The sequence below is a fragment of the Aspergillus wentii genome (assembly GCF_001890725.1).
Source record: "Aspergillus wentii DTO 134E9 unplaced genomic scaffold ASPWEscaffold_9, whole genome shotgun sequence".
Classification (NCBI taxonomy): domain Eukaryota; kingdom Fungi; phylum Ascomycota; class Eurotiomycetes; order Eurotiales; family Aspergillaceae; genus Aspergillus; species Aspergillus wentii.
This window is the reverse complement of record NW_024467840.1, coordinates 1,271,343-1,295,703: the sequence shown is the minus strand read 5'-3', so window position 1 is coordinate 1,295,703 and position 24,361 is coordinate 1,271,343. Positions and strand designations below refer to the sequence as shown.

The window sequence follows — 24,361 nt, the reverse complement described above, 5'->3', positions numbered from 1 at the left end:
AAGCATAATTTCATATCAATCAAAAAACGTAAAAAGAATTGGAAATCCTGTCCAATAGTAAAAAAAAAAAAAAAAAGGGCAAATTTTGGAAAACACAAAAAAACTTCGCAGTGCCATTCTCTATGCTCCATACCCCGGATTGCATTTCTGTGTCGCTCGGTATCCAGTCTATAAAAGCAGCCTCCCGTTTAGATGGCACCATGAAGACGAAGAAAAAGAAAAGAAATCAAAATGGACAATAAACATGAACAGAAGAAAATTAGAGATCCGTAGTAATAAGCAGCGTATAGAGTAGTAACGCTAGAAATGGAAAGAAAAGTTCATCTTCCTGGATGAGCTCAGTATCGGGGGAATGTAATCTGATCGAGGCTGGAATTTATTACAGCCCCGCAGCATGCATTGAATAATCAATGACGTTTGCTATAAGGTGACGGTTATAGAGAGGGGAGAAGAGAAATGTAGTTTAGTAAAACTCATGTTTCATTGGAAACAATAAGTCTTACTCAGAAACCAGCATTAAGAAACGAGATGGTGTAACCGACTGGGAGATCTAGGGCCAGGCATGGAAACTTTGAAGTCGTCGAACACTGCCACGTCTTGAGCCCCCGGAGTTGCCACCCGGATCGCCATGGCTCCCGTGTCTGCCTTCTTCAGAACTTCGTCGTGGTACGCCAAAATCACTCATGGCAAAGAGCAAAGGTTCTTCATCCTCAATCGGGTTCGTCGAAGGCGGATAAGAACGACCAGAGTTTGATCGTTGACCAGAACCTCGTCGGGCCTCCACTGTCGAGTGACCACTGTTGCTGCCGCTTCCATTGCCGTCACGGTCATGATCGACAAAATGAGAGGTAATGTTGGCACCACGGGCACTGCTCGAGGCAGAACTGAGAGAATGCCCTCCGGAGAACCCACGACCACGGTAGCTGAAACGTGGACTATATGGATGGTTATTGGACGAGAGAGAAGTTGCATGAGCTCCAGAGGTTGTTGCACCTCTGGCCGAGGTTGACGGTCCAGCTGGCTCGTCGTTTGACGAAGGGCATGCCCCCCTCTGAGGTTGATCAGCACGGGAGTTATTGGCTTCAATCTCTTGTTGCCTGTGTCGTGCGCCAAGACTGATATTGGATCTATCTTCAGCCCCAAGGCTCACGCTACGCATGCCGAATGGGAAAATTTCATCATCATCTGTGGTAGGAGCAGGAGCAGGAGTTGACCGTTGACGTTGAACGGCAGAGCTGGAACGACGGAAAGGTTGAGCGAAAAGGCGCGGCGATATTGGGATATCAATGGCATTGATTGGCGCAGCTGTCTCATCACTCGTGCTTTCTTCAGGGAGGCTGGTTTCTGCCTCGGAGTAGTGGGCAATGCTGTTGGAACTGAGGCGAGATGGTATAGCGGGGGTGTGGGGGGTGTGGGGTGATATTGGTTTTCCAGGGGAAGAAGCGGTGGAGATGGATGTACCGGCGACCATGGGTGGAACCCCTGAAAGCTGCTTGCTCGAGGAGTTGGATGAACGCTGCAAAACCAAAGAAGACGACATCGAGTCGGAGAGAGCTGCATTGGAATCTCGCATGCGTTGGAAGCGTGACAGTGCAGCGCTAGTAGCGGTCGTTCTGCGTGCAGTGCTATCGAGAGCTGTGGAGTTTGTGGGGTTCATTAGGTCCTTTCTCAAATCCAACATCTTCAAAAATTCCGAGATATTCTCATCATCTGCATGAATGGAATCGGCACTTGTTCCAGTGGGTTCTGCAAGTAAACCAGATCCGGGCTGGGCGCTAGAAGACGCCGCACTGACCCTTCCACTGGAGTTGTCGTCCTCGATTCTGTTGATTCCCCCAGAAGAAGGCCGATTCCGACGGTGACTAAAAGAACTGCTGTATCTTGAGAAAGGGGCGGATCTAGGGGATGCTGAATTGGAAGACGCTATCACATTATCAGGGGTTGCCGGTATAGGTTTTCGTGCAGAAGCTGCCATTGAGGGAGGGGGCATGATTTTAGAGTCAGAGGGCACCCGGGCTCCTGGACGAGGCGATGCGGGCGGGGGATCAACGAGCGAGGGAGATGCAGAAAGAGGTGGAGCTTTGAACGGCTGGAAAGACATGGATGAGCGCCTCCCATGGCCAGAGCCACCCTCGCCGGCAAGAGCAGCAGCTCGCCCTGCAGGGCTCATCTTATTAGCCATGACCTTTCGAGGAGCCGAGTCAGTTGGGGATGGAGATGTGGCGCCTGGTTCTCTTGCAGCCCGGAGAGCTGAGATAGGGCTTGCACCGGTTGGAGGACCGACATGGTGGAAAGTGGACAAACTTCCGTAGGCACGACTAGGATCCGGATTCGCAACGGTTCGTTTTGTAAGGGGTACTGATCCAACTTCGTGGTTCGGGACCTCATGCAAATCCGCAGACGGGATTGATGGCCGAAAGATCTCGTCGTCGGCCCCCATAAATCGGGAACTTAGCAATGCTTCGGAATCGTCGACCCGGAAATCGCAGCTGGTTCGGTAGGTGACCTGCACGGAGAATGGCCCAGCAGGGGACTCTGTAACGCCAAAGTTGTATGTATCCACCACTTTGCCACTTCCTTCGTATAAGGGCAGTGTCAAGTGATCGGGTTTCGAACTATCGGCCGCACGTCCTTCCACAATGCGATACTTGATTCGTAGAGCCGGGTTTGACCGCCGTTTGCCGTTGCGTTTCGCGAACTTCCATGCAGGGAGGAATTTGGAATACGTGAACAGCGATCGGAAAAGAACGATACTCTTCTTATATACGGTCGGTAGGATAGAGCCTAGATCAGTTGGAGGTTTATTTGATGGATCTCCCAATTCAATGGACCATCTCTCGAGAATGATATCATTCGACCTAGACTGAGAAGGCTTATTTGAATAAGCCTCTCGAGAAGCAGCCAGAGATTCCAAAACATCCCATCGTTTCCCATTTTCATCGAGAGCCACGAGGCTTTGGTTATTTGTGAGTCCTTTTGCATCCAGGTAGGTTTCGATGGTCAAGGGCGGCGGTCGGCTTTCGGTGGCATCACAAGTTCTCCAAGTCCGGAGTTGATCTCGAAGGGCTTCAGTGTCTTCTAGCTCAACATTAAACTACAGAGCCATGTATTAGCCAAGCCTTCACAGTCCAAAAGATAAAAAGAAGAATAACCATACCCAGCGATTCACTTTAGGAGTATCAGAGCCCTTATTGTAGGAGGGGGGAAGCTCAACACGAGAATGAAGAATAATCAAAGCAGCCTTGGTATGATAATTCTGCAAAATATCAGCAACACACCCTTTCCCCAAGACCGAGCTAACATACAGATATGATCTGATTTAGTTTGGCCATAGCCTCCTTCCCAGGCGGTGTATTCTTCTGCGCCTGGTCGGCCGACTCAGACCCCGTTTCGATCCCCAATCCTCTGCTATTATTTTCCCTAGTTGGTGAATTTGGAGTCACGGCGCGTTCTCTCTGGTCTTCTGGGCGAGTCGAGTTCGATCGGTTTGGGAACGTGGGCGCCGCGGGCGCCGGCGACCGGGGATGCTGATGCATGATAAGGCGCCTGACGAGTCTTCTGCGAGATTCGCGACCGAAGTCAAAGGGTGATGATCCAGTATAGCCCCGATGGACAAGCAACAGTACCCAAAATCGATATAATTTCTTTTTTCTCAAGGTCGTAATGGGGGAGCGACGGAACCGCTGCGGAGGGCCATGCTAACGAACACACAAAAAACCGAGAGGAAAAAAGGCGACAACGAAGAATCCGGTCGATCGAAAAGGAAACGAAATGTAGATAAGAAAAAGAAAGGCGCTAAGCAACAGGCAGTGATCGAACAAAAACGGCAGACACCGATGGCATCGTTTGATGTGCTCAGGCAACAGGAAGTTGTTGGAGTAGTAGCATGCGGTCTAGACAACCTTGGGAGCTTCTCCGCATTGACGACTTACTAGATATGCCAGTCGTCTGGGGTACACAACGTCCTCACGCCGTGAGTAGAGGAGGGGAATTTAAGAATCCATCGTAAGAAATGAAAAAAAGGGGGGAGAGGAAAGTAAGTTTACGAGGAGAATGGTCAAGAGAAGGCGGCTGTGGCGATGATGTTTGTCGGGGGGGATGATGGAGAGTAGGAGGAAACGTGATTTGAGTCAAGTGTCTGTGACGCACACCCGGTGACTCGAGAGAGCGAGTCAAGTGGGAAGACGAACGAAAGCGTCGGTCAGGGCCACCACGGGAAGCAAGAGGCCTGAAGAGCCCAAGGGCGACAATAAATAGTGCAGTAAGGGATTGAGGCGAACAACGAGCGAACTCATGCACTTCTTCGCAACAAGAGTTGGGATATGCTGGACCGGACGAAGCGATAAATGAAGGCGGTAAAGGCGCCGTATTATTGGATCAAGGGATCGTCACAGACGGTACCAGACGGTATCAAACCGGGGCGATAAGCAGGTCAGCTGTTGCTCTCCGCAGCCACTTTGCAGTGGAACCGCCAACCGCTGACAGCTGGCACGGGATCGACAGCAAGCGGTATTTACGGTATGGCGCGGTACGGTACCGATCGGCGGCGTAACAAACCCGATGATCTCCCAAGCCGCTTGCATTTAAGGTCGGGACAGCTGCAGCGTCAAGATGACCAGGATACTCAGGCTTCGCTCGCTGGGTGACCGGGGAGATCCAGCTGAATTATCCGAATGGCCCGTGTCAACATGGAAAATGCAAGTGTCTGTGGCCTGGGACTGGCTGCCTCGCTGTCTGACCTTACTGCTGCTGCTGCTGCTACCAGGGGAACAATCACCACAAAGAAAACTAAACCACTCGGTTGGCACCATCTGAGACATCCATCGTTTCTATCTCGTCTATTTATATGAGTCGTTCCCTGTCTGAGCAGGGATCAACTCTGCCAGAGCATCACCGACAACTTGCACCGACTTGGACGCCGTTGTTTGGCGCCAGCTGTTATGCAGGTTATCGACTGCCGCGTCGTACTTTTGCTGTCACGATCATCCTGGTTCTCTATCATTTATAATCTATCGATTGAATCTGATAGTATCTGACTTGATTTTGATATCATTGATATTATTTGATCTCACATGGCAATATCGCCTACCAGTTCATAACTCATATCAACTATCTAAGATCGTTATCATTTATCAACTAAATGATAGGCATCACAAACGGAATACGACCCACTAACAGGGCCACTGACAATGGAACACAAAGGTACCAGGCAGCTAACGATATATACTAAAGAGCCAAACATGCAGACATCTATTCTTTATACCCTTATTTCCATTCAATCAGAGCCATGATATCAAAAAGTTACCAGGAATAATGCATCGTCAATACCAATTTGATCTCGTTTGCTGTCTCAGCAATCGTAGATACTATGCAGGCAGACGAGCATCAAAGAAGCAATCTGTATGTTTCCAATGAAAGAATTATCATCATGTCCATCCTACAAAAAACAGTATTTGTTGTTTGTTGAAAGAGAAAGATGTCTATATAAACCCAGTAGACTGCCAAAACAGACTCCCTTTGAAGCTTGCAGATATAGTTTCACTGTTATCTTGCTCGATTTCCTTCCAGTGTTTATAAAACACCTCCCATCAGGGGTTGATACCCAGAATAACCACCATGTCCCCCAAACCCCCCCGAAAAAATAGGCGACCCCATCCTCCTCGACAAAATAGACCAACTCCTAGCATGCAATCTAGGCGAACACATTGACCTCCCCCAACTCGTCGTCGTAGGCGACCAGTTCAGCGGCAAGAGTTCCGTGCTTGAAGGTCTCACGAAACTCCCTTTCCCATGAGACAGCGGCCTGTGCACGAGGTTTGCGACGCAGATTATCTTTCGTCGATTGCCCGATGGAAGTGGGAGGAATATTATAGCGTCGCTGATTCCCTCGCCACTTGCAGGTGAGGAACATGTGGCGCTGTTGAAGGCATGGAGGGCTGCGAATATGGAGACGCTCGATGCGGGTTCTTTTGCATGTCGGAGGTGGGTTGGCTGGCACCATTCTGTTTGACGTAGACTGACAATATAGGTGCATGATGTGATGAATCTATCCGATGCGGAGAGTAAAGGCTCGAGTTCGAAAGCCACCTTTTCAAGAGATGTGTTTCGCTTGGAGATCTCTGGCCCTGACGAAGATCATCTCAGTGTGATTGACGTCCCGGGTATCTTCAAACACACTACACCAGGATTAACCACCAAAGAGGATATCGCATTCGTCAGAGACATGGTATTGTCTTATATGAAGAACCCCCGTTCAGTGATGCTCACCGTCATCCCGGCCAACGTGGACATCGCAACCCAAGAAATCCTGGAAATGGCACGCGAGTGCGACCCAGACAACAACCGGGCACTTGGAGTTCTCACCAAACCAGACTTGGTCGACAAGGGAGCCGAAAAGCGGATTCGGGAGTTGATCGAGGGCAAACACTCGGGTCTGAAGCTGGGATGGAGTATCGTGCGTAACCCTGGCCAGCAGCAGTTGGAGGAAAAGGCGACGGATCGAGATGTGGCCGAGAAGAGCTTCTTTCGCGATACCGTTCCTTGGAATAGCCTGGAAAAGGACAAGGTTGGGATCGAGGCTTTGAGGATTCGGCTGCAGGAGATTCAGACTGGCCATATTCGCAACGAGTTTCCAAAGGTATGTTCCTCTTGATATACCAAGAATATAGCTGAGTATATGCAGGTGAAAGCAGAAGTCAGCAAGAAACTGAAAGCCGAAAAGAACGCCCTTCGAGCGCTTGGTGCAGAGCGAGACACTCCAGAAAAGCAGACCAATTACCTGTTGGATATCATCACCGAGTTCCAGGAAATCACGGCTCAGGTACTGGCAACAAACTACAGCAATGACCTCTTTGATGACAACGAACAGCTTCGACTGGCCACTGTGTTGAGAAACAGAAACAACGTCTTCAAGGAAGATCTGACTCAATTCGGTCACGAATACAGGTTTGCAACCGCTGATACCGAAAGCCCGCCATCCGTAGGACTCCCAGACAAAACATCATCTGGTACGAAACCCGAGAATGACGAGAAGAAAATCGAGGCGATAAAGGTGCGCAAAACGAAGGATTGGCTAGAGCTCGAAGGCATCCTCCACGATCCTGAGCTCATTCCCTCGCCCTCCGACGAAGGAATTATTGCCTGGATTAACAAGCTCTACCGCACCTCTCGTGGATTCGAAATTGGGACCTTTAACTCCTCCCTCCTGGCGACAATCATGAAGAAACAATCCACCAAATGGAAAAGACTTGCGCTCGTCTACATCAGCGACGTAATTACTATGATCCACATATTCATCACCGAAGTGATTGAAAAAGTGTGTCCGGATGATCGCGTGCGCAGTAATATCCTCTCTGCGCTGATGGATGACTTGATCAAGAAATACAAAAATGCCGTCGAACAAGTCGAGTTTCTCCTGAATGTGGAAAAGTCCGGAACTCTTATGGCACTCAATGATGAACTCGAGAAGAATTCTTTTAAAAGGTACGTTCTGTTCCCCTACCTACTATGACCGGAAGATTCTAAGCATTTGTAGCCGCCAGAAACGCGCCAACAACACCACGGTCCAGTACATCCACAACATCCTCAAGTCTTACTACGAGGTTGCCTCGAAGCGATTCATTGACAATGTCTGCATGCAAGCGACAGACTACCATTTGGTTACTGGACCGTCTACTCCGCTGAAGCTTTTTGTGCCTTCTTTCGTGACTGGGCTTAGCAATGAGCAGCTTGAATTTCTGGCTGGAGAGGATTCGATGCTTTATCGGAAACGCGCGCAGTTGAAGCGGGAGATTGAAGAGCTTGAGAAGGGGAGGAAGATCCTGCTGTAGGTCTGTATCTGTATTGACTGGATGATTGATTCAGCCTTTTGGAGTGATACGAGATTGATATGAATTGGCTAGATGTAGTGCAGGTAGCTAGAATGGGCCATATTAATTTATGACAGATAGATATACTAAGTTGTAGGACTCCCTCTCTATTATCAAATCTTCAACCCCCTCCAACTTTAATATATATCCAAATGAACGAGTGAAATGTACCATCTACACTGCTGTCTATGTGGCAATTTCTTCACAGGGGCATATGACCTAGAAGAAACAGGATCGGTATCCACGAGGATATTTTCCAAATGCGACGGATGGAGCAACAGTTTTGACGAAAAGGGGTATGTATCTGGTACCCCGGATGAGTTGAATGAAATGTATTTTGTGTCTCCGTGGATATGCATCGAACGCCTCTCCGTGCTTCTTCCTCTTTCGACACTCGCAGCATCATCGTCCCACCTGAAATCATCCTTCTCATCATGGACTTGCTGCTTGAGTTTCGAGATATCCAAGCTTTATTGTGGGTGTTTCCACAATGGAGATGCTGGATCCCTCAGGGATATTGGCGGATGCGATTTGCTCAAGAGCTGTTCTTGGAGGAGGAACTTCCAGCTGCTGATGTGCTGGACTGGCGATATTTGTATTTCCATGCTGATGCACTGCTATGCAAGTCGCATGGATGGCGGAATCGACGACGGGTTGTGAATAATTTCGAGCTGACGAGAGAGATGTTTCTAAGATATGTAGCTAGATTAAGATGAGATATCTTAGAGAATATTATCTGTAGTAAAAGCCTATATGTTTTCTATATAATTCTTCATCTATAATAACCAGCAGATTAGCACTCGGATGGCTCAGTGGTTCAACACCACAAGATGGCAGCTTCTGTCATCAGATGACACGTCAGGTATTTTTTTTTGCTGCTGGTGGTTCGAAACAGCCCTTTTTCTATTCTTTTTCATTTCTGTAGTTAAAGAGGCTTTATGAGGTCAGAATTATGATATGATGATGTCGTTGGAGTGTATCCTGTAGGTAGGTAGCACCACGTTTATATTGACATAAGATATTAGATTAGATTAGATTGATTCATTGAATAGGATTCAAGTATATAATTACAGTAAAAAAAAAGTACAATCAAATCTATTAGAATATAAACAGTAGTCTCCATATATATAGATGGTGTTTACTACTAGGCTGCAGAGGTGACGCGTCTCAACACGCTCTCATCTTCCCCAACCACCCATCTGACATCTTAACCCAAATTCAGGCGAATCTAGAAACTGTTCAGAGTGAGATATTATTATATTTCAGTATTGTTTAATATCAATCTTATCTCTAATACAATCTCTGCTCGTATTACCCTATTAAGTTAGGGATCTGCTATATCTCCTTGTTATCCCGACACTATCTCAACCACATCATCTTCAAGCTTAACTAACGTCAATATCCAAAATTATCACTTCCGAGTGATGCTATCGTCGCTTCTACGCTCTTTGCCGCGGTGGAGATGGAAGCAACTCAATTTCTCTAACCCAAACTTCGTCCGGATACCTGAATACCACAAAATCGAAGAAGAAACTCTCCCAGATCATATTGCTGCCCGTTATTATCCTACTCGAATAGGGGAGGTCATCAAGGAGCGATATCAAGTCGTGGGTAAATTGGGGTTTGGATCTACTTCAACTGCGTGGCTTGCACGGGATATAGAGTAAGGTCAATCACCCAACTTGATGTATTGTGCTGACGCGCTATAATAGTGGCCATCGTTATGTTATGCTTAAAATCTTTATCAAGGCTTCATGTATGGGTCAGCAGGTGGATGATGAGCTGAAGATGTACAGGCGTATGGAGCAATCTGCTAAGGGCCACCCTGGCCGTGACGCTGTCAGGACATTACTTGACACATTTAATATTGAGGGACCTAAAGATAAACACCAGTGTCTTGTCCATACCCCCCTATTTGAGAGTGTATTGACTTTCCTACGCCGAAATCCGGTTGAGAAGCTACCCTCTGCAGTCATCGCATTCGTCCTTTATCGCCTCTTTCTAGCATTGGATTATCTACATACAGAGTGCCAGATTATTCACACTGGTTTGTATCCCACTTACCCTCCCTAGCTTTTCTAACTTATGTTATTCCCTATTAGACATAAAAGCTGATAATATCATGCTCGGCATCAGTGACGACTCCGTTTTCAGCGACTTTGAAGAAAAAGAGCTCCAGCGTCCTGTTCCGAGAAAAGAGGTCGATCCAGATGGGAGAACAAACTACATGTCTCAGGATCTCAGAGTACCCAAGTCTGTAGGCGCCCCAGTCCTCTGCGATTTTGGCTCAGCAGTGGTGGGCGACCAATATCGCACCGAAGACGTCCAACCCAACATCTACCGAGCACCGCAGGTCATATTACAGGCTCCATGGACATATAGCATCGATATATGGAATGTGGGGTGCATGATATGGGATTTATATGAAGGCGGGTCCTTGTTTACGGGCTATGACCCTGAATTTGAACAGTACCGCAGTCGAGCCCATCTTGCTGAAATGATCAATCTTCTTGGTCCTCCGCCAGCTAATCTTCTTTCTCAAGGGGAGTTGCGATATAAGTTCTTTACAGATGAAGGCAAGTTTAACTTGTTATCTCAGTATCAACCCCCACTAACTCCCACGGCATCTAGGTGATTTCCGCGCCGAGAATCTGTTAAAGAGCCAGATTCCGCTTGAAGAGAGAGATGCTTTTTTACGATTGATGCGCAAAATGCTGCAGTGGGAGCCTGGCAAGCGTAGCTCTGCGAAGGAACTGGCAGAGGATGAATGGATACACATGCATATGTGATATACAGCATAAGAAGCAGTATAGCATTCCTATTAAGCTGTGTCTTACTACTTGGCACGACTGTATATATGATAGTTATCTTCATTACTGCTACTCTTTTTCTCCTGCTCTACTCTGTACGCTAATATCTAGAGGGTTTAGTCATATTAATCCTTCATCCACTAGCCCATTCATTATGCCCATTATTATTATTAGGCTATACAACTATTTCCAATTGGCGACCAAAACTCCATACGATTGAAGGCGATCTCAGCTGGAAATCAATATCATTGTAGATCATCATCTAGCTCGTATGAACCATGAAGATGTGAAGGTCAAAGTACTACTCCACATCTTCTGTCTGGATACCTTTATAAATCACACTCCCCCCTCTCAACTTGCAAACTATTTTCCATCATCACTCTTATCTCATCTTATCCATCCTCAAGATGCAACTATTCCATCTCTTCTTCGCAGCTCTTACGCTGCCTTTGATTACAGCCTACCCAAGTAGAAGCAATCATCTCGACCGACGAGTCATCGTCCCAACGCCCGACAAGAAAATCACCAGCTACGATTCGTATATGCAGGTTCTCATGGGGATTAAATGGAACATGGTAAGGCATTTTACTCCGTCTCTCTCGGACCTATCTATATTTCCAGGAAGTAATCTGATTTGCGCTCATAGTGCTATCGCATCGATAGTCTGATCCCCATACAGGACTGCCAGACTTTTGAGATCGTCAATAGAAGATCAGCTGGGACGGATATGACGGAAATGTTGGCGGCCAATTCGAAAACGAGAGTGATGAGACCAACGGATGATAAGGGAAATAATCAAAAGGATGAAGATAGGAACTTTGCTTTGCGTTTTGACACGCAGAATATCTACCTTGATAACATAACCCCCTTCAAATACGACGAGGGGAACAGACTGCTTTCTCTATACTCGGCCAAGGATCGTCCGGGAGGTCTTTCTGTCGCACAGAATTTCATTTTATCTGCTGATCATTGTGAGGAGGCCAATCAAGAGGCTTTACATCAATTCATGGAGCAGTCTGCTATCAATTTGGGCGTCGACATGTCAAGCTACATCAAAACTGACACAAAGTGTGAATAATATAAAGCGAGAGCGGCTTTATCAAGGCGTCTGACCGGTGGACACTGAGAAGTTGAAGATCAAGACAGAACCTATGTACATTAGAATCAGTTTCTGGGCAGTTTATATACTGTTTAATGGTGTCAAGCGAGAAAACATCATCTTTTCAATAGAACGTAGTTGGTCATTATTTTACTTGTGATTATACCTAGGTATTGGGGTTTTTTTATTGACGTTGGTTGTTAAAGGACGATTCGTATTGGAGAGGATTAGCTGACCCGAGGTTAATAACCTCAGTTAGCATCCCTAGAACACCCTGTATGATATAATAATATAATGATCATCTGAATAACCTCAATGAATATCTGCCTCTCATTCCAGGACATGGAGGGGTGTGACGCCCCCGATTGGCCCTCGCGAAACACGCTCGCATCCATGGATCACAGCCAGATTCCCTCCACCAACCATCCATCCGACTGTCGCTTCCTGCTGCTCTTCTTTTATCTTCGTCGTCGTCCGTCATTCCCTTCTCTCCTCCTCGAATTCCATTCCTCGTCTCCTTTTCGCTGTCCCGTCCATCTCTCCAGCCATCCCTTCGTGTCGTTTTCCCCGCCCCCGCCGTTCGAGCTTCGGAGATAATCGCACAGAGCTGTCATCGCCACCACACACACGTCCTGCTTCCAACTCTCCGTCGATTCACCTCACCTACGCCGTTGAGCCTACGCATATAAAACCCCTGATAGTCGCAGAAACTCGAATTACGCGTCGCCGCACTTTTCAATCCCCTCAACCCCTTGGGTTTCCAGAATTCTCTTGTCGCCCACAGAGCTAGCTCTTGTCAGTGCGCCCGCCAACCACCTGTGGTTACAGCGACGCTCTGGTTCCGGGTCGATAAGAGGTTCTGCACCGGTACAATTTGGAGCACATGAGTAGCAAGCTTTGGGAATTTTTCCTGCGCGATGACGTTGAGAGCTTCCGGCGGGTCCTGGTCAACGCCAGTTATACATCTGGCGGCCAGCGAGGTCCCGGAGGATCGGGGGGAAGTCCCAGTTTGAAAAAGCTGAATGGGACTTCCCCTGGTTCACCTCTCCCGGATCGTGGTGGTACTCCGCGGTCCGCTGCCACGCTGTCTCGGGTGGAATTGAACACTCGGGACCAGGATGGGAGGACACTCCTTCATCTTGCGGCTTCGTCTTCTAAGCCTACCGCCGTTGATTTCGCTATCGCTTTGCTCGAGACCCCGTTTCTGGATATATATGCACAGGATTGGGAGAGTGGGTGGACGGCTCTGCATCGTGCGTTGTATGCGGGGAATGCCACGATTGCCCAGGCGTTGATGACTCGAGACGCGCGCGATGCTACGGATTTCAGTATATTGGGGACTACAAATCACCCGAGTGGAGGTTTGATCAAGATTAAGGACCGTGAGGGATATAGTCCATTTGATGTCTACATGGCTACCATTATGTCCCGGGACATCAAGCGGATTTCTTCAACGACTGGCCTGGATCCTACTGCCGAGAATGAGGATAGCGATGCTGCGTCCAGCGCGCCATCCTACGGAGAAGATGGCGAAGAAATGTATATGAGCAGAGGCGCCTTGAAACCACGTATCAATCTGTGCGGTGATGAGGTCTTCACGTTTGGCAGCAACAAAAACCTGAACCTTGGTCTTGGGGACCAGGATGATCGCCAATTCCCGGAACGGGTCACTCTCAAACGTCCAGAACATCTTCTGAAGCGATTCTTCCGTGAATTTCAAGAGCAACAGATGGAAGAAAGCGGGCTTGACCATGACGAGCTCAATCATTCGGCCGATCTGCCAGTGCTCATCAAAAACAAGCCGATCAAGTTCCAAAACGTCGTCATGTCAAAGCTTCACACGGCCATCCTCACCGATGACCCGGAGTCCAACCTCTTCTTGTGTGGCTTTGGCCCAGGCGGTCGTTTAGGTACTGATGATGAATCTACACGCTTTGCCTTTACCTGTATCGAAACTGGAGGGCTTGCTAACAAAAAGGTCATCTCCGTTGCTCTTGGCCAAGATCATACTCTGGCCATTACCGAGCAGGGGGAGATCTTCAGTTGGGGCAGTAATAAATTTGGTCAACTAGGCTACGGTCTCCCAAGATCAAGTAGCCGTGATGATGTTCCGATTCAGACAACTCCACGGCAGATCTTCAACCCGTTCAAGAAAGAAGCCATCCTTGGAGCAGCGGCTTCTACTATCCACTCCGTAGTGTTTAGCAGTTCTGGCCTCTATACCTTTGGCAAGAACGAAGGCCAGCTCGGTCTAGTCGACTCGGATGCTCGCTCGCTCGAGGTGCAAACCACTCCTCGGCGTGTTGGGGCCTCGCTTTTCAGCAGCCCCATACAAATGGTGTCCGCTATCGATCAGGCTACCGCCATCCTTCTCCAAAACCATGAAGTTTGGATATTTTCCCAATACGGTTATTCGAAGCTTTCATTCCCATTGGATGTCAGTTCAAGATTCATCAAAGACAGCTTCATGGCAACGAGATATGATACTGCGGTCAATCGCATTACGAAGATCACATCGGGTGGTAACACTATCTGTGCCTTGTCCAGCTTTGGGGAAGTCTTCACGGTTCAATCCAACAAGACAGAAACCCCCTCGACCTTGACGTCTACGACGAATCCAGCCAAAACACGTAATTCGCTGTCTGCGCCGGTTCGAGCCTGGTCCGTTAAAAAAGCTCACATGGCAGTCAGAGATGTCGATGTCGGACAAGACGGGTCAATCATCATCTGTACAGCTTCAGGTTCCGCATGGACCAAAGAAAAGCGTGGAAAGACCAAGCAAGGGGCAGCCAAAGATTACAAGTTCGCCCGTATACCTGGTCTTTCGCGAGTCGTGGGCGTGCGCAGTAACGCCTTTGGTGCTTATGCCGTTGCTCAACGTGACTGCAATGTGACCAGGGAGCAGGTCAACATTGACCCAAGTGAACTATGGGACGATCTCCTCCCGCTATCACCATTTGATTCGTTAAGAAATGCCGTTGACATGGCAAACGCGGGAAAAGATGCCATTAATCTTGGACCCGTGGTCAATATCAAACTAGCCGTGATGACGGCTTCAGACATCGAGTCTCATTTCAAGTCTTCGCGCGCCGATATGCCTAATGGGACCATCTGGATCACGACCACCGCTTCTGACGCACGGATTCCTGTCCACGAATTCATCCTAACTGGACGCAGTCCGGTCTTGAGAAATGCACTTCAGGATTTCTGGCGAGCATACTACTTCTCCATGCCAGATATCTTCTCTATTGAGTATGATCACGATGGCGAGATCCAGATAAAATTTGAAGGCGTTGATTTCCTGACTATTCTGAATATTGCGTTCTTCCTATACACGGACAGCATTCTCGATGTTTGGCACCAAACTAGGGCTTCACCTAAAAATGCTTCGAGGTACCGTCAGGTGCGCACCGATGTGATGCGGGTCGCTACACATCTGGGTCTGCTGGCCTTGGAACGAGGTGCTCGGCTCATGGTTGAGCCTGCCAGAAATCTGAAGACTGATCTGAGTCGTGCCATCAGTGATCCTTCTTTCTTTGAGAGCGGGGATGTCATTGTCCAGCTGAACGGCGGTACTCAAAAAGTGCACAGCCAAGTTGTCTGTCAAAGGTGTCCATTCTTCGATGCGCTGTTCAATGGCCGTTCAGGTGGCAGATGGTTAGCGTTGCGTCGTACAAACCCAACCGACATTGTTCATGTTGATCTCAAGCATATTGATCGACATATCTTCGATTTTGTTCTTCGGTACTTGTACGCCGACACGGAGGAGCAACTTTTCGATGAAGTTCGGTTGAAAGATCTAGATGATTTCATTGATCTCGTGCTTGACGTTGCCTTTGTGGCGAACGAGTTGATGATTGACAGGCTGGCTCAGATATGTCAGAAGATGCTCGGGAGGTTTGGTAAGTGACTGAATTTCGCTTTTTGTTGTGACCGATTTGCTAACATTACTCAGTAAATACGCGCAATGTGTGCCATCTTCTCAACTCTATCTCGCCGTGCTCTGTGAAAGAGTTTAAGGATGCTGCGCTGGAGTATATCTGTCTCAACTTGGAGGATCTGGTCGCGAATAGGTAATGCAGTTTCCGTCATCAACAGTGATTGATGTCTGACATTTTGCAGGTATTTGGAAGACCTTGATGAAGACTTGCTTTCTGAGCTTGATGGTATTTGCCATGAAAATCAAATGGCCTGCTTCCCTGTCTCTCGAGGACGTAACTCGGACGATTACATCTTCGACAAGTATCCAGAGCTTGTCTCTGTAATAGAGAGTGATAGGCGAAGGAGAATCGATTCGATGAGACTTCGATCTCGTTTGAACAAGGTCGAGGCTCAAGAAGGAAAACTTCGGCCGACGCCTTCTGAAAAGGCACCAGTGTCACCATCAGTACGCAAGGCAAAGTCAGCCGCAACGAAAGAAATGCCGAGTATGGCTGGTAGCCCGGTACTGAAGCCAAGACAGTCAACGAGCGACTTGATGTTCCAGATGGACGAAGAAACCTTGCCATCTCCAGGAGACTCAATGAAAGGAAAGGCTGCTGTTAGAGGAATGAAGTCGATGGAAATGAACGCAGACTTTCCGGCTCTTGGGTCCAGTATAACCGAAGGCGAATCATTTGGTGGGCGAAGCTATCTAGATGAACAAATGGCATCTCCTCAAGATACCATTCTAGCCGAGTCGCCGTCGGAATCGCGGGCTACGGCGCTGCACAAAAAGAGAGGCTCGCCTTATCTTCCAGGCGATGTCCCATGGAGCTCGCAAACGATGTCAACCTCCAAGAAAGATCTGAAAGATATCATGGCCGAGGCTTCAGAAAATCAGACGTCGAATCTATCCCTCGAGATGTCTGGACGCCGAGAAAGCAGCAACAATGCCACTCCGAAGCTGTCACAAAAAGAACGAAAGAAGATACAGCAGCAGCAAATGCAAGAAATGCTCGCTGCGAAGCAAAAGGCCAAGGAGGCACCCCAGAATCCATGGAAGACGCCTACTCCAAACAAAACACCGGTTAAACCCGAACTTATAGAAAGCCAATTCCCCGAACCGTCAAGATCAGCTCAGAAGCCTTCCATGACACTCCGTCAGACAGTCGCTGGTACACCACCACCCAAAACCAGACCAGCACCAGCACCAGCAGCTCCTGTTCAGACACAGACCCAGGCCCAGGGCCAGAATCGCAGTGCCTCAGCCAACATGCCACTTCCTTTCCGCCCTTCAACCTCAGGCCCTTCAGCAGGAGTCTCTTCAACATCTCCTAATTCCTTACCGCCTGCACCACCCGCAATCCAATCCGTGCGCCATATCCCGCGCCCCGAGCCCTACCAAACTAGCTTCCACTCCGACTCACCCAGCTCACTCTCCCTGGCTACCATCCTCCTGCAACAACAGACAGAAAAAGACGAAATCCGCGAAGCCGCAACAGCCAAACATAACCTCGAAGACATCCAAGCAGAGCAAGAATTCCAAGTATGGTGGGAGAAAGAAAGTCGCCGTATCCAAGGCCTCCCTGAGCTGGACACACCCGCTCCATCCTCTTCACCCCGCCAAGAAGGAAGAGAAGGAAGAGGTTCTCGCGGTGGCGGACGCGGTAAAGGACCACCAACACCAGGAGGTCCGCGCAAGAAACGTGGCAAAGACGCAGGAAATGGGAATAGTGGCAATAAGAACGCCTCGGGTGCTTCGTCGTTAACGCAGCAGCTGTCTCAGCAGAACCATACCAACAATAACAATAAGAATAACAACACACAAAAGAACTCGAATCCCAGCAACAATAACAACAACAACCGCCGAGATAACCACCCTCGAGCACATGGCGGAAACCATCACCCGGACGCTACGAATAACCATACCCGACGCGGTGGTGGCCGAGGTGGCAGCAGCAACACCCGTGGAAGAGGGAAAGGAGCGCCACAAGAAACACGAACCTGAACCATGAACCATGAATTGTTTATTATATACCAATGTCTTTTTTTTCATTTTTTATTCAACACTATGACACCCTACTCATTGTAATCTGGTTGGGCCTTTTTTCTTCTATCTCCTACTTGTCGGTATAGATGGCGGTTATACAGAGTATGTCCGCCAGGATAGATTTCAACTGTTCCATGGTGTATTTATATCGTCCGGGTTTGATATATAATTAAATAGAGCTTTCAGAAGCCTATACTTCATACTTAGTGACATAAGTAGTTGGCAAAAGTAGATGACCTTGAAATATGCATTGTTCGTGTTCGTATGTAGACACCTGGACGGTAGTCTGGTGCACCAAGAGACGCAGTGTCATTTAATTACATTATTAGAAGAGGTATCCATGCTGATGAAAACAAAACAGATCAGGACAAGAGTAAAGTAATAAACAGAAATATGGAAAAGCCAATCCCGCTGATCATGAATCGCACTCCCGCCCATCCCATCGTAGCCTAACTATACAAAGATGCGACCCTAACGCCATTGATTGCTGAAAAGAGAGGGAAATAAGACAAAAAGAAATAAGGAAGGGAAATAAAGAAAAAGACGCGCGAGTAATTGAAACAATGACAAATAAGGAAGATGAAATAGAATAAAAAAGACATTGTTGTACCTTTAGCCGGAAGAGGCGACTTCTCGAGCTTCCCACATGCGACGGATCATCATTTCGGATTCATTAGTGTAATAATTGTCTTCCAAGTCTTCCTCAGCGCTGGGATTGCCGTGGGCGGTTTCATCAGAGCTCGACAGAATTCGTTGCGATGGGTGTTGAGATTTTGGACGAATAGCCAAGTCGGTTGAATCGCCATCTTCTGGATCTGGAAGGTACGTATGTGACGCCGAAGTTTTCATCTCAGTTCCCTTTCTATTCGAAAGCTGTCTGGGGACCGGGCTCGTTTCATGCTGACCGCGACCTTGCTCTCCGTCTGGCAAAAGATTCAACGCGGGGGCTGATTTGACGGGGTTGCCAAGTGCTGATGCATTTTGCCTACGACCAGAAACGAGACCTTTGGACTCCATGATGGAGTTGAGACGGTTAAAGCTTTCCCCAGTTGGAGACTGGAACTGTCGAACGACTGTAAGCTCCAAAGCTATTTTCTCATATGTCTTTCGAACATGCTTGGCATCACTGTCGTTTGCTGCACCTCCAGCTCTACCGCTGCCATTTACGAGTGCTCTTCCAGAATCATATGGCGCGGAACCAGTCCGTGCATGGGTCGCAGACATGAACGCTGGGTCCATGGTCGACTGGGATGTCGTTGATACGCCATGGGTGTCGGGAGGAGATGTGTTAAGGGCCGCGGTTCGCTGCAGCCACAGCTTCTGCTGAGTGCGAGAAGGCGGTTCCGTACCTGGCAGACGTGACGGAGGGGAAGCCCGCGGCTTTTTGGAACTTGCGCCGCGCGGAGACGGTGGTGTTTGTGGATGATAATGTGGCAGAAATGAGGATGGTGTATTGGGGTCAGAGTCAGTGCGAGAAGATGCGTGTATGCCAGTCTTGTTGTTATTGATGATGAACCTCGAGACACCCCCTTCAATAGACGAGGACGTCGCATTCTGGGTTCCTGGGGTATTCGACAAATTGGGATTCGATGCGGTGCGCCGCGATCCGTCATAAGCGGCTGCCATGTTGTTGAGCGAGGCATTTCGCGATAAAGTGGCAGGCTTCGCCATGGCGGAGATAGAGGACATCGCAGGAGGCGCTTTGGCAGCGTGCGATGGACTGAGCAGGCGGGATGCGATATCACTATTCTCAAGCGTCCGATCGGATTCCTCTCCACGACTCTCTTCAGCGTCCGGACTTTGCCGCTGATGATGTTCGTCGTTGTCGTTGTCGTTGTCGTCGTTGTCGTCGTTTTCGTCTTCGTCGTCCTCGGATGAGTGTCCCTCACGAGAGAACCTCTTGCTACTGGGTTCCGGAAGACTCGTCGCGCGAGGTATTTGGGGATATGGGCGTTTGACAAAAGTGAGAGGATCAACTAGCACAGCGTTATTCTCTACGCTGTCCTTGGACTGTGCTACCGAGCTGCGTCTCGTGCTTTCTGGAGATTGTGTTGTGTCTTCCCAGTCGCCGTCGTCGTTATCCGAGTCGCCTAGTTCAAACCCCACTGTCTTCTTCTTTCCCGAACTGGTATGCGGACGATCGGTTATCAGGGACTTTTTCCCCAAAGCGCCAGATGAATTTCGTCGGAGGGCAGGACTCGAGTTGTTCTTTTTCATCGATGGGGTGGATTTGGTGTCGTTCAAAGCTCCATCCCAGTGTACGTGAGCTTGACCACGCGGGCTCGTAGCCGGTGTCGTCGCAGCGGGTGTCGCAGGGGCAGACTTCTTACGGTGATGATAGCGAGCACCCCCCTCAGCACCAAAATGTTGTGTCGAGTTGAATCTCTGCAGTTTGGCCAGGTTCTTTCCAAAAGATGGGTTGCGGCCGTGGTTGCGATGGCCCCCACCAACAAGATGCGGGCGATGGGGTCTGTGGATAGTGACCTTTTGGTTGTGAGAGTGAGAAAGCTCGCCTATCGGAGCGACAGGTGTCGTGCGCGTAACGACCGCGTGGGAGGAAATAGCACGGCGACCCAGACCCGGGCGTTTAACGGGGGAAGAAGTATTAGAGGTCGGCATGGCGGCAACAGCAGCAACTCGCAGATAGCAATCAAAGGGCGTCAGCGGACACAAAAAGCTCCCAAACGGGCGACAGGCAGCGGCCGGAGAGGGAAGAGGGAATGATCAACAAGGTGGACGGGGCATGGAACGCCGGGGTTGGCTCTCAGGGGAGCAGGCAGTAAGACAAGGTGTCACAGCAGCCCAAGGAAGCACGGGAGCCGTTAGCGGTTGGCAGCAGAGACAGCAAGGACAGCAGTGAGCGATGGAGGACTAAGTGTTGTTGCTGCTGCCGCTGGCCGACAGACAGAAAACGCGGGGGCGAGGCAATAATTGATTATTGGTGGACGAAAAAAGCGTCGTACCGATCACGTCGCCTAGCACGTGAAAGAAGAGGGGAAAGAGAAAAAGACACGGAAGAAAGACAAGATCAGAACCCGAAGGAATCTCGGATATAGGACAGGATGGTAATTGAAGGGAGAGAGGAGAGGAGAGTAAGAGAGATGCAGATGAAGATAAAGAGAGAGGGAAAAGAGGCGGCCAGAAGCAGCGAAGAAGACGTCGTCGTCGTCAGTTTGTCGGAAGAAGAACCGACGGTATTACGCGTTACCGTACACCGATACCGTCACGTATTTCTGCTTCTCCACGTGGAGATCGCCGATATCCAAAACGATAGTCGATTCTTATATTTAGAAAAGAATGGATCAATTGGAGAGGAACGTCATCATAGTTCGTCCTACAGGCGTTTCCATTGTCTTGCATATCTTTCATCACATGTTACATCATACACTGTCAGAATGCCCGACTCTCAGAGAGATCAAAGGAACAAGAACTAATCAAAATCATAAAAGGAAGGTAAATACAGGTTCATGGCCTGAAGAACAACCAAGTCATCTGGTATCATAGTGCGCAAACGAAGAAAGGAATGAAAGAAGACAAAAATAGCAAAACGCCATTTTCAAACACAAGTAGCGCTTCCAGTCTACAGCTCGATAAGACTCTCTTCAACAACCGGCCGGGAGGGTGGTGGTTGCTGATACTGCATAGCTGGGGTAGGCGTGTTAGCAGAGGCATCGGGGGCGGGATATGTTGCATAAGACATGGGTGGCGCAGGGTATGCCGATGGCACTGGGCCTGGTGGAGGTTGTTGCGGGTAATAAAAGGACTGGGCAGACGGCCCAGTTGACTGAGGCTGAAGAGCAGGCTGAGCGCTGGCTGGCACCTGGGGACCCTCAGGGAATTGCTGGTACCCGGGGGACTGCCCATGGTCAATGGGGGATACTTGGTCCGGTGCGCTCGGTGCCGACGGAGGCTGAGGCCCTGAGGGCTGGTATAGAGAGTCCCGGCTCGCGATGGGCGATGGCTGATAAGGTGTTTCTGGCTCCGGTTGTCGGGGAGAGTGAATAGTCTTGTAGTCCTGTCCTGGCTGTGTTGGGCCAGTGTAATACTGCGCTGGCGTACTTTGAACAGGATAGGTTGAAGGATTGCTTGGGTATGCCGGAGTCGTGTTTTGTGGCTGAGGAGAGGAAACAGAAGGAGGCACGTTGGAATTCCAGGGAGGGTAATGAGGGACAGGCTGAGATTGTTGCGAGTACATGCCAGGACCCATAGGACCACCAGCCACCCCACTTCCACTTCTTTCGTGGGGTTCCCTTTGGGTATAAGGCCCGGGTTGCTGGGCGGGCTCGGCGATTGAGCCCCCAAAATAAAAGTTCTCAGCCCCGGTTTTCACATCGGGTGGCTGAGAAGGCATAGAAGGGTACATGCTCGGATATTGTGGTCCACCAGGAACGGGCCCATACCCGAGCGAATGTTGCGAGTATGCACTTGAGAGGCGTTCCTCTAGCATGCGGTCGTAATACCGAACCACAGTGGACAGCTTGGCATGAAGGTCAAGCAAGGTATCTAAAAGTTTTTCGTCAGCAATAGCTTCAACCAACAGGACAAAGGGCAAATATACCGTGCTTGCTCATTGTTTCTCCATAGCTTCGTGCCAGTTTGGGCCGAAGAGCCCCCATGCTCTCATACAGCTCCTGAATCTGGGGCTCTCGCAAGATGGTTCCTGGTGGCTGGTGTTGTAGTCGGTCAACTAAGCTGGTGAAAAGGTGAATGTTCTCGGCTTCGACGGGGCTTAATTCGTAAGGGTTTTTGGGCAGAGGTGTAGTAACGGTTGGGGTGTTGAGAGAGGGTGACTCTGTAGTTGTCGTCTTCTTCAAGGCAGCCGCATGATTTTGCTTGTGCTGTTCCATATCACGAAGTGACGCTTCTATGGCCGCTTTCAAGTCCGCATCCTCCTCTTCTTCGACGTTTGACTGGTCGGTCCCGACCCTGACTGGTTCCTGAGCCATCTTGGGTTGTGGCACATACCCGGCGGAGCCCTTGTTTTGGGCTTCCTCCAGACTCATTTCTAAAGCGCGGCGCAAATCATCATCGAAGCCTCCTTCGGCTCTTGCTGTGCGCGGCTCCATAACACTGGACTTGGTGATAGAGTTGTTTTTGAACGCAGATCGATCAGAAAGACCAGCAGCTGGAAATGGCTTGGCAGTCAATTTGGCATAGCACCCGTCATCAACTCGGACGGGTTGCAGTATACCAAGATGGGGCAACGGAAGAGTCTTGCTGGAGCATTGGGCATCGAAGACATTGCCGCAGTTCCGGCAATGGTGCTTGCGGTTCATGAAACTGAACGGTGTTCGACATCGCATACACACGTCGGAATCAATCCATTCTGGAGGCTATGGGCAGAAAATGTGTCAGCTATTTCATATCTCACACAGGATGCGAGCGCGCCATGAGAGAGAAAACCTACTGCACTGCTTTCCAGCATACTGCCACTGATTTCGGATTTTGGCGGAAATCGGAAACCCTCACTCTGCAAGTTCCGGTAGGTTTCGCCCACATATGAAAGGTCCATGCGCCCTTGGGCAGCCATCGCCCAGTCTTGTATCAGCTCCAACATCTTCTCCGTCACATTGGTGTTAAGCGGGGCGCCTTCTGCCTTGAGAAGGGATACGAGGTTATCCATGAATTCGCGCGACGCAATTTCCGCAAGGAAGTGAGTACCGCCATTCTTCACGCATGTGTCCGTCAACTAATAAGATGTTGTCAGTACGCAGAATAACAACAGGCACGGATTCCCCGGCGAAGAGCTAACCTTCAATGTCGCCAGTTGCACGTTAGGGTTCCGGTTTTCTAAACGTCTTTTCAGCGATCTCATAGCCTCCTTAGGCTGAACACCTTTTGAGCGAATGAGGTCCGAAATTTCCAAGTTAAGTGAAATGTCTTCCCTGATGTATGGGTGAGCATTAACTCATAGCAAGGCTGATGGAACGTTCCGGTTGCCTGTCGAGAAGTGCAGGGAAACAACATACAGGGAAGATGATGTAGCCCGCTCAACTTGCTCGTCGAGCGGGGATGTCGAGGAGAACCAGCCCGCCATAGTGACGGCGATGAAAAATTGAACGAAGCGCAATTGTTGATTGTATGACGGCGGAGAGGAGCTGCGATGACGTTGGGTACCAACAGCGAGGGATGGAAATCACAGCAATAAAACTGTGAGAGATAGTAGATTCAGAGAAGCCTGTTCGAATAGAAGATTTCAATCAGAAGCGACTGCAAAGAACAGGAGGGTCATGGAAGAGGCAAAAGAAAGGCAGCAGCCGATGGAGGAGTTGACGATGCACGACAGACAAGCTCCAGGCAGATCAACCGATAGGGACCAGCGGGCGATGTGGCACTGCCATTGGCTGTAGCGCTGACTCAGCCAGTCACCGTGTGGCGTCATAGCCCAGGGCGGTGAGAGTTTTAATACACGGTTAGTAATGTAATTACACATACCCCAGAAACAATGAATTGCGTCTGCCTTTTGGCTGCTGCTGCGATGAAAAAGCAGCAACTGTCCTCGATCCTACTTTGGGCAATCTACATTCTTTGTCTTCTTTCGCGGCTAGCTCCATTTCTGATATATGACCGCCCAACTCGCTCTTTTCCCTCCTGGCTTCGCTGCGTAAAAAAC

At 49.2% G+C, this 24,361-nt stretch overlaps 7 protein-coding genes across 7 annotated transcripts; 4 read left to right on the top strand and 3 right to left on the bottom strand.

Annotated features, from left to right (window-relative positions):
* Positions 1 to 550: 550 nt before the first annotated feature.
* ASPWEDRAFT_121227 (putative autophagy protein Atg13) lies at positions 551 to 3,536 on the bottom strand (the record flags this gene model as incomplete). Its single annotated transcript, XM_040829059.1, has 3 exons — positions 551 to 3,094; positions 3,158 to 3,256; positions 3,306 to 3,536. The coding sequence occupies 3 exons, from the start codon at positions 3,534 to 3,536 to the stop codon at positions 551 to 553; spliced, it is 2,874 nt and encodes a 957-aa protein (XP_040684253.1).
* A 2,430-nt stretch (positions 3,537 to 5,966) lies between these two features.
* ASPWEDRAFT_187956 (dynamin family protein) lies at positions 5,967 to 7,998 on the top strand. Its single transcript, XM_040832199.1, has 4 exons — positions 5,967 to 5,982; positions 6,029 to 6,637; positions 6,683 to 7,482; positions 7,535 to 7,998. The coding sequence occupies exons 1-4, from the start codon at positions 5,974 to 5,976 to the stop codon at positions 7,827 to 7,829; spliced, it is 1,713 nt and encodes a 570-aa protein (XP_040684252.1). The 5' UTR covers positions 5,967 to 5,973; the 3' UTR covers positions 7,830 to 7,998.
* A 1,076-nt stretch (positions 7,999 to 9,074) lies between these two features.
* Positions 9,075 to 10,761, top strand: ASPWEDRAFT_72961 (uncharacterized protein). Its single transcript, XM_040839267.1, has 4 exons — positions 9,075 to 9,531; positions 9,581 to 9,915; positions 9,971 to 10,444; positions 10,500 to 10,761. The coding sequence occupies exons 1-4, from the start codon at positions 9,293 to 9,295 to the stop codon at positions 10,655 to 10,657; spliced, it is 1,206 nt and encodes a 401-aa protein (XP_040684251.1). The 5' UTR covers positions 9,075 to 9,292; the 3' UTR covers positions 10,658 to 10,761.
* A 237-nt stretch (positions 10,762 to 10,998) lies between these two features.
* Positions 10,999 to 11,458, top strand: ASPWEDRAFT_46181 (uncharacterized protein; the record flags this gene model as incomplete). The annotated part of the gene is made up of 1 exon (XM_040836713.1): positions 10,999 to 11,458. A coding segment is annotated over exon 1 (256 nt), but the record flags the coding sequence as incomplete, so codon positions are not given.
* Positions 11,459 to 12,660: 1,202 nt separating this feature from the next.
* ASPWEDRAFT_120199 (BTB domain and ankyrin repeat protein) lies at positions 12,661 to 17,706 on the top strand (the record flags this gene model as incomplete). Its single annotated transcript, XM_040828971.1, has 3 exons — positions 12,661 to 15,679; positions 15,733 to 15,850; positions 15,900 to 17,706. The coding sequence occupies 3 exons, from the start codon at positions 12,661 to 12,663 to the stop codon at positions 17,704 to 17,706; spliced, it is 4,944 nt and encodes a 1,647-aa protein (XP_040684249.1).
* Positions 17,707 to 17,947: 241 nt separating this feature from the next.
* On the bottom strand, positions 17,948 to 20,811 carry ASPWEDRAFT_718370 (uncharacterized protein). The gene has a single exon (XM_040839202.1). The coding sequence runs from the start codon at positions 20,365 to 20,367 to the stop codon at positions 18,361 to 18,363; it is 2,007 nt and encodes a 668-aa protein (XP_040684248.1). The 5' UTR covers positions 20,368 to 20,811; the 3' UTR covers positions 17,948 to 18,360.
* Positions 20,812 to 21,328: 517 nt separating this feature from the next.
* vps27 (ESCRT-0 subunit protein VPS27) lies at positions 21,329 to 23,785 on the bottom strand (the record flags this gene model as incomplete). Its single annotated transcript, XM_040831629.1, has 5 exons — positions 21,329 to 22,251; positions 22,307 to 23,081; positions 23,156 to 23,437; positions 23,501 to 23,633; positions 23,718 to 23,785. 5 exons carry the CDS (start codon positions 23,783 to 23,785, stop codon positions 21,329 to 21,331), a joined length of 2,181 nt encoding a protein of 726 aa, XP_040684247.1.
* Between the last annotated feature and the right edge of the window lie 576 nt (positions 23,786 to 24,361).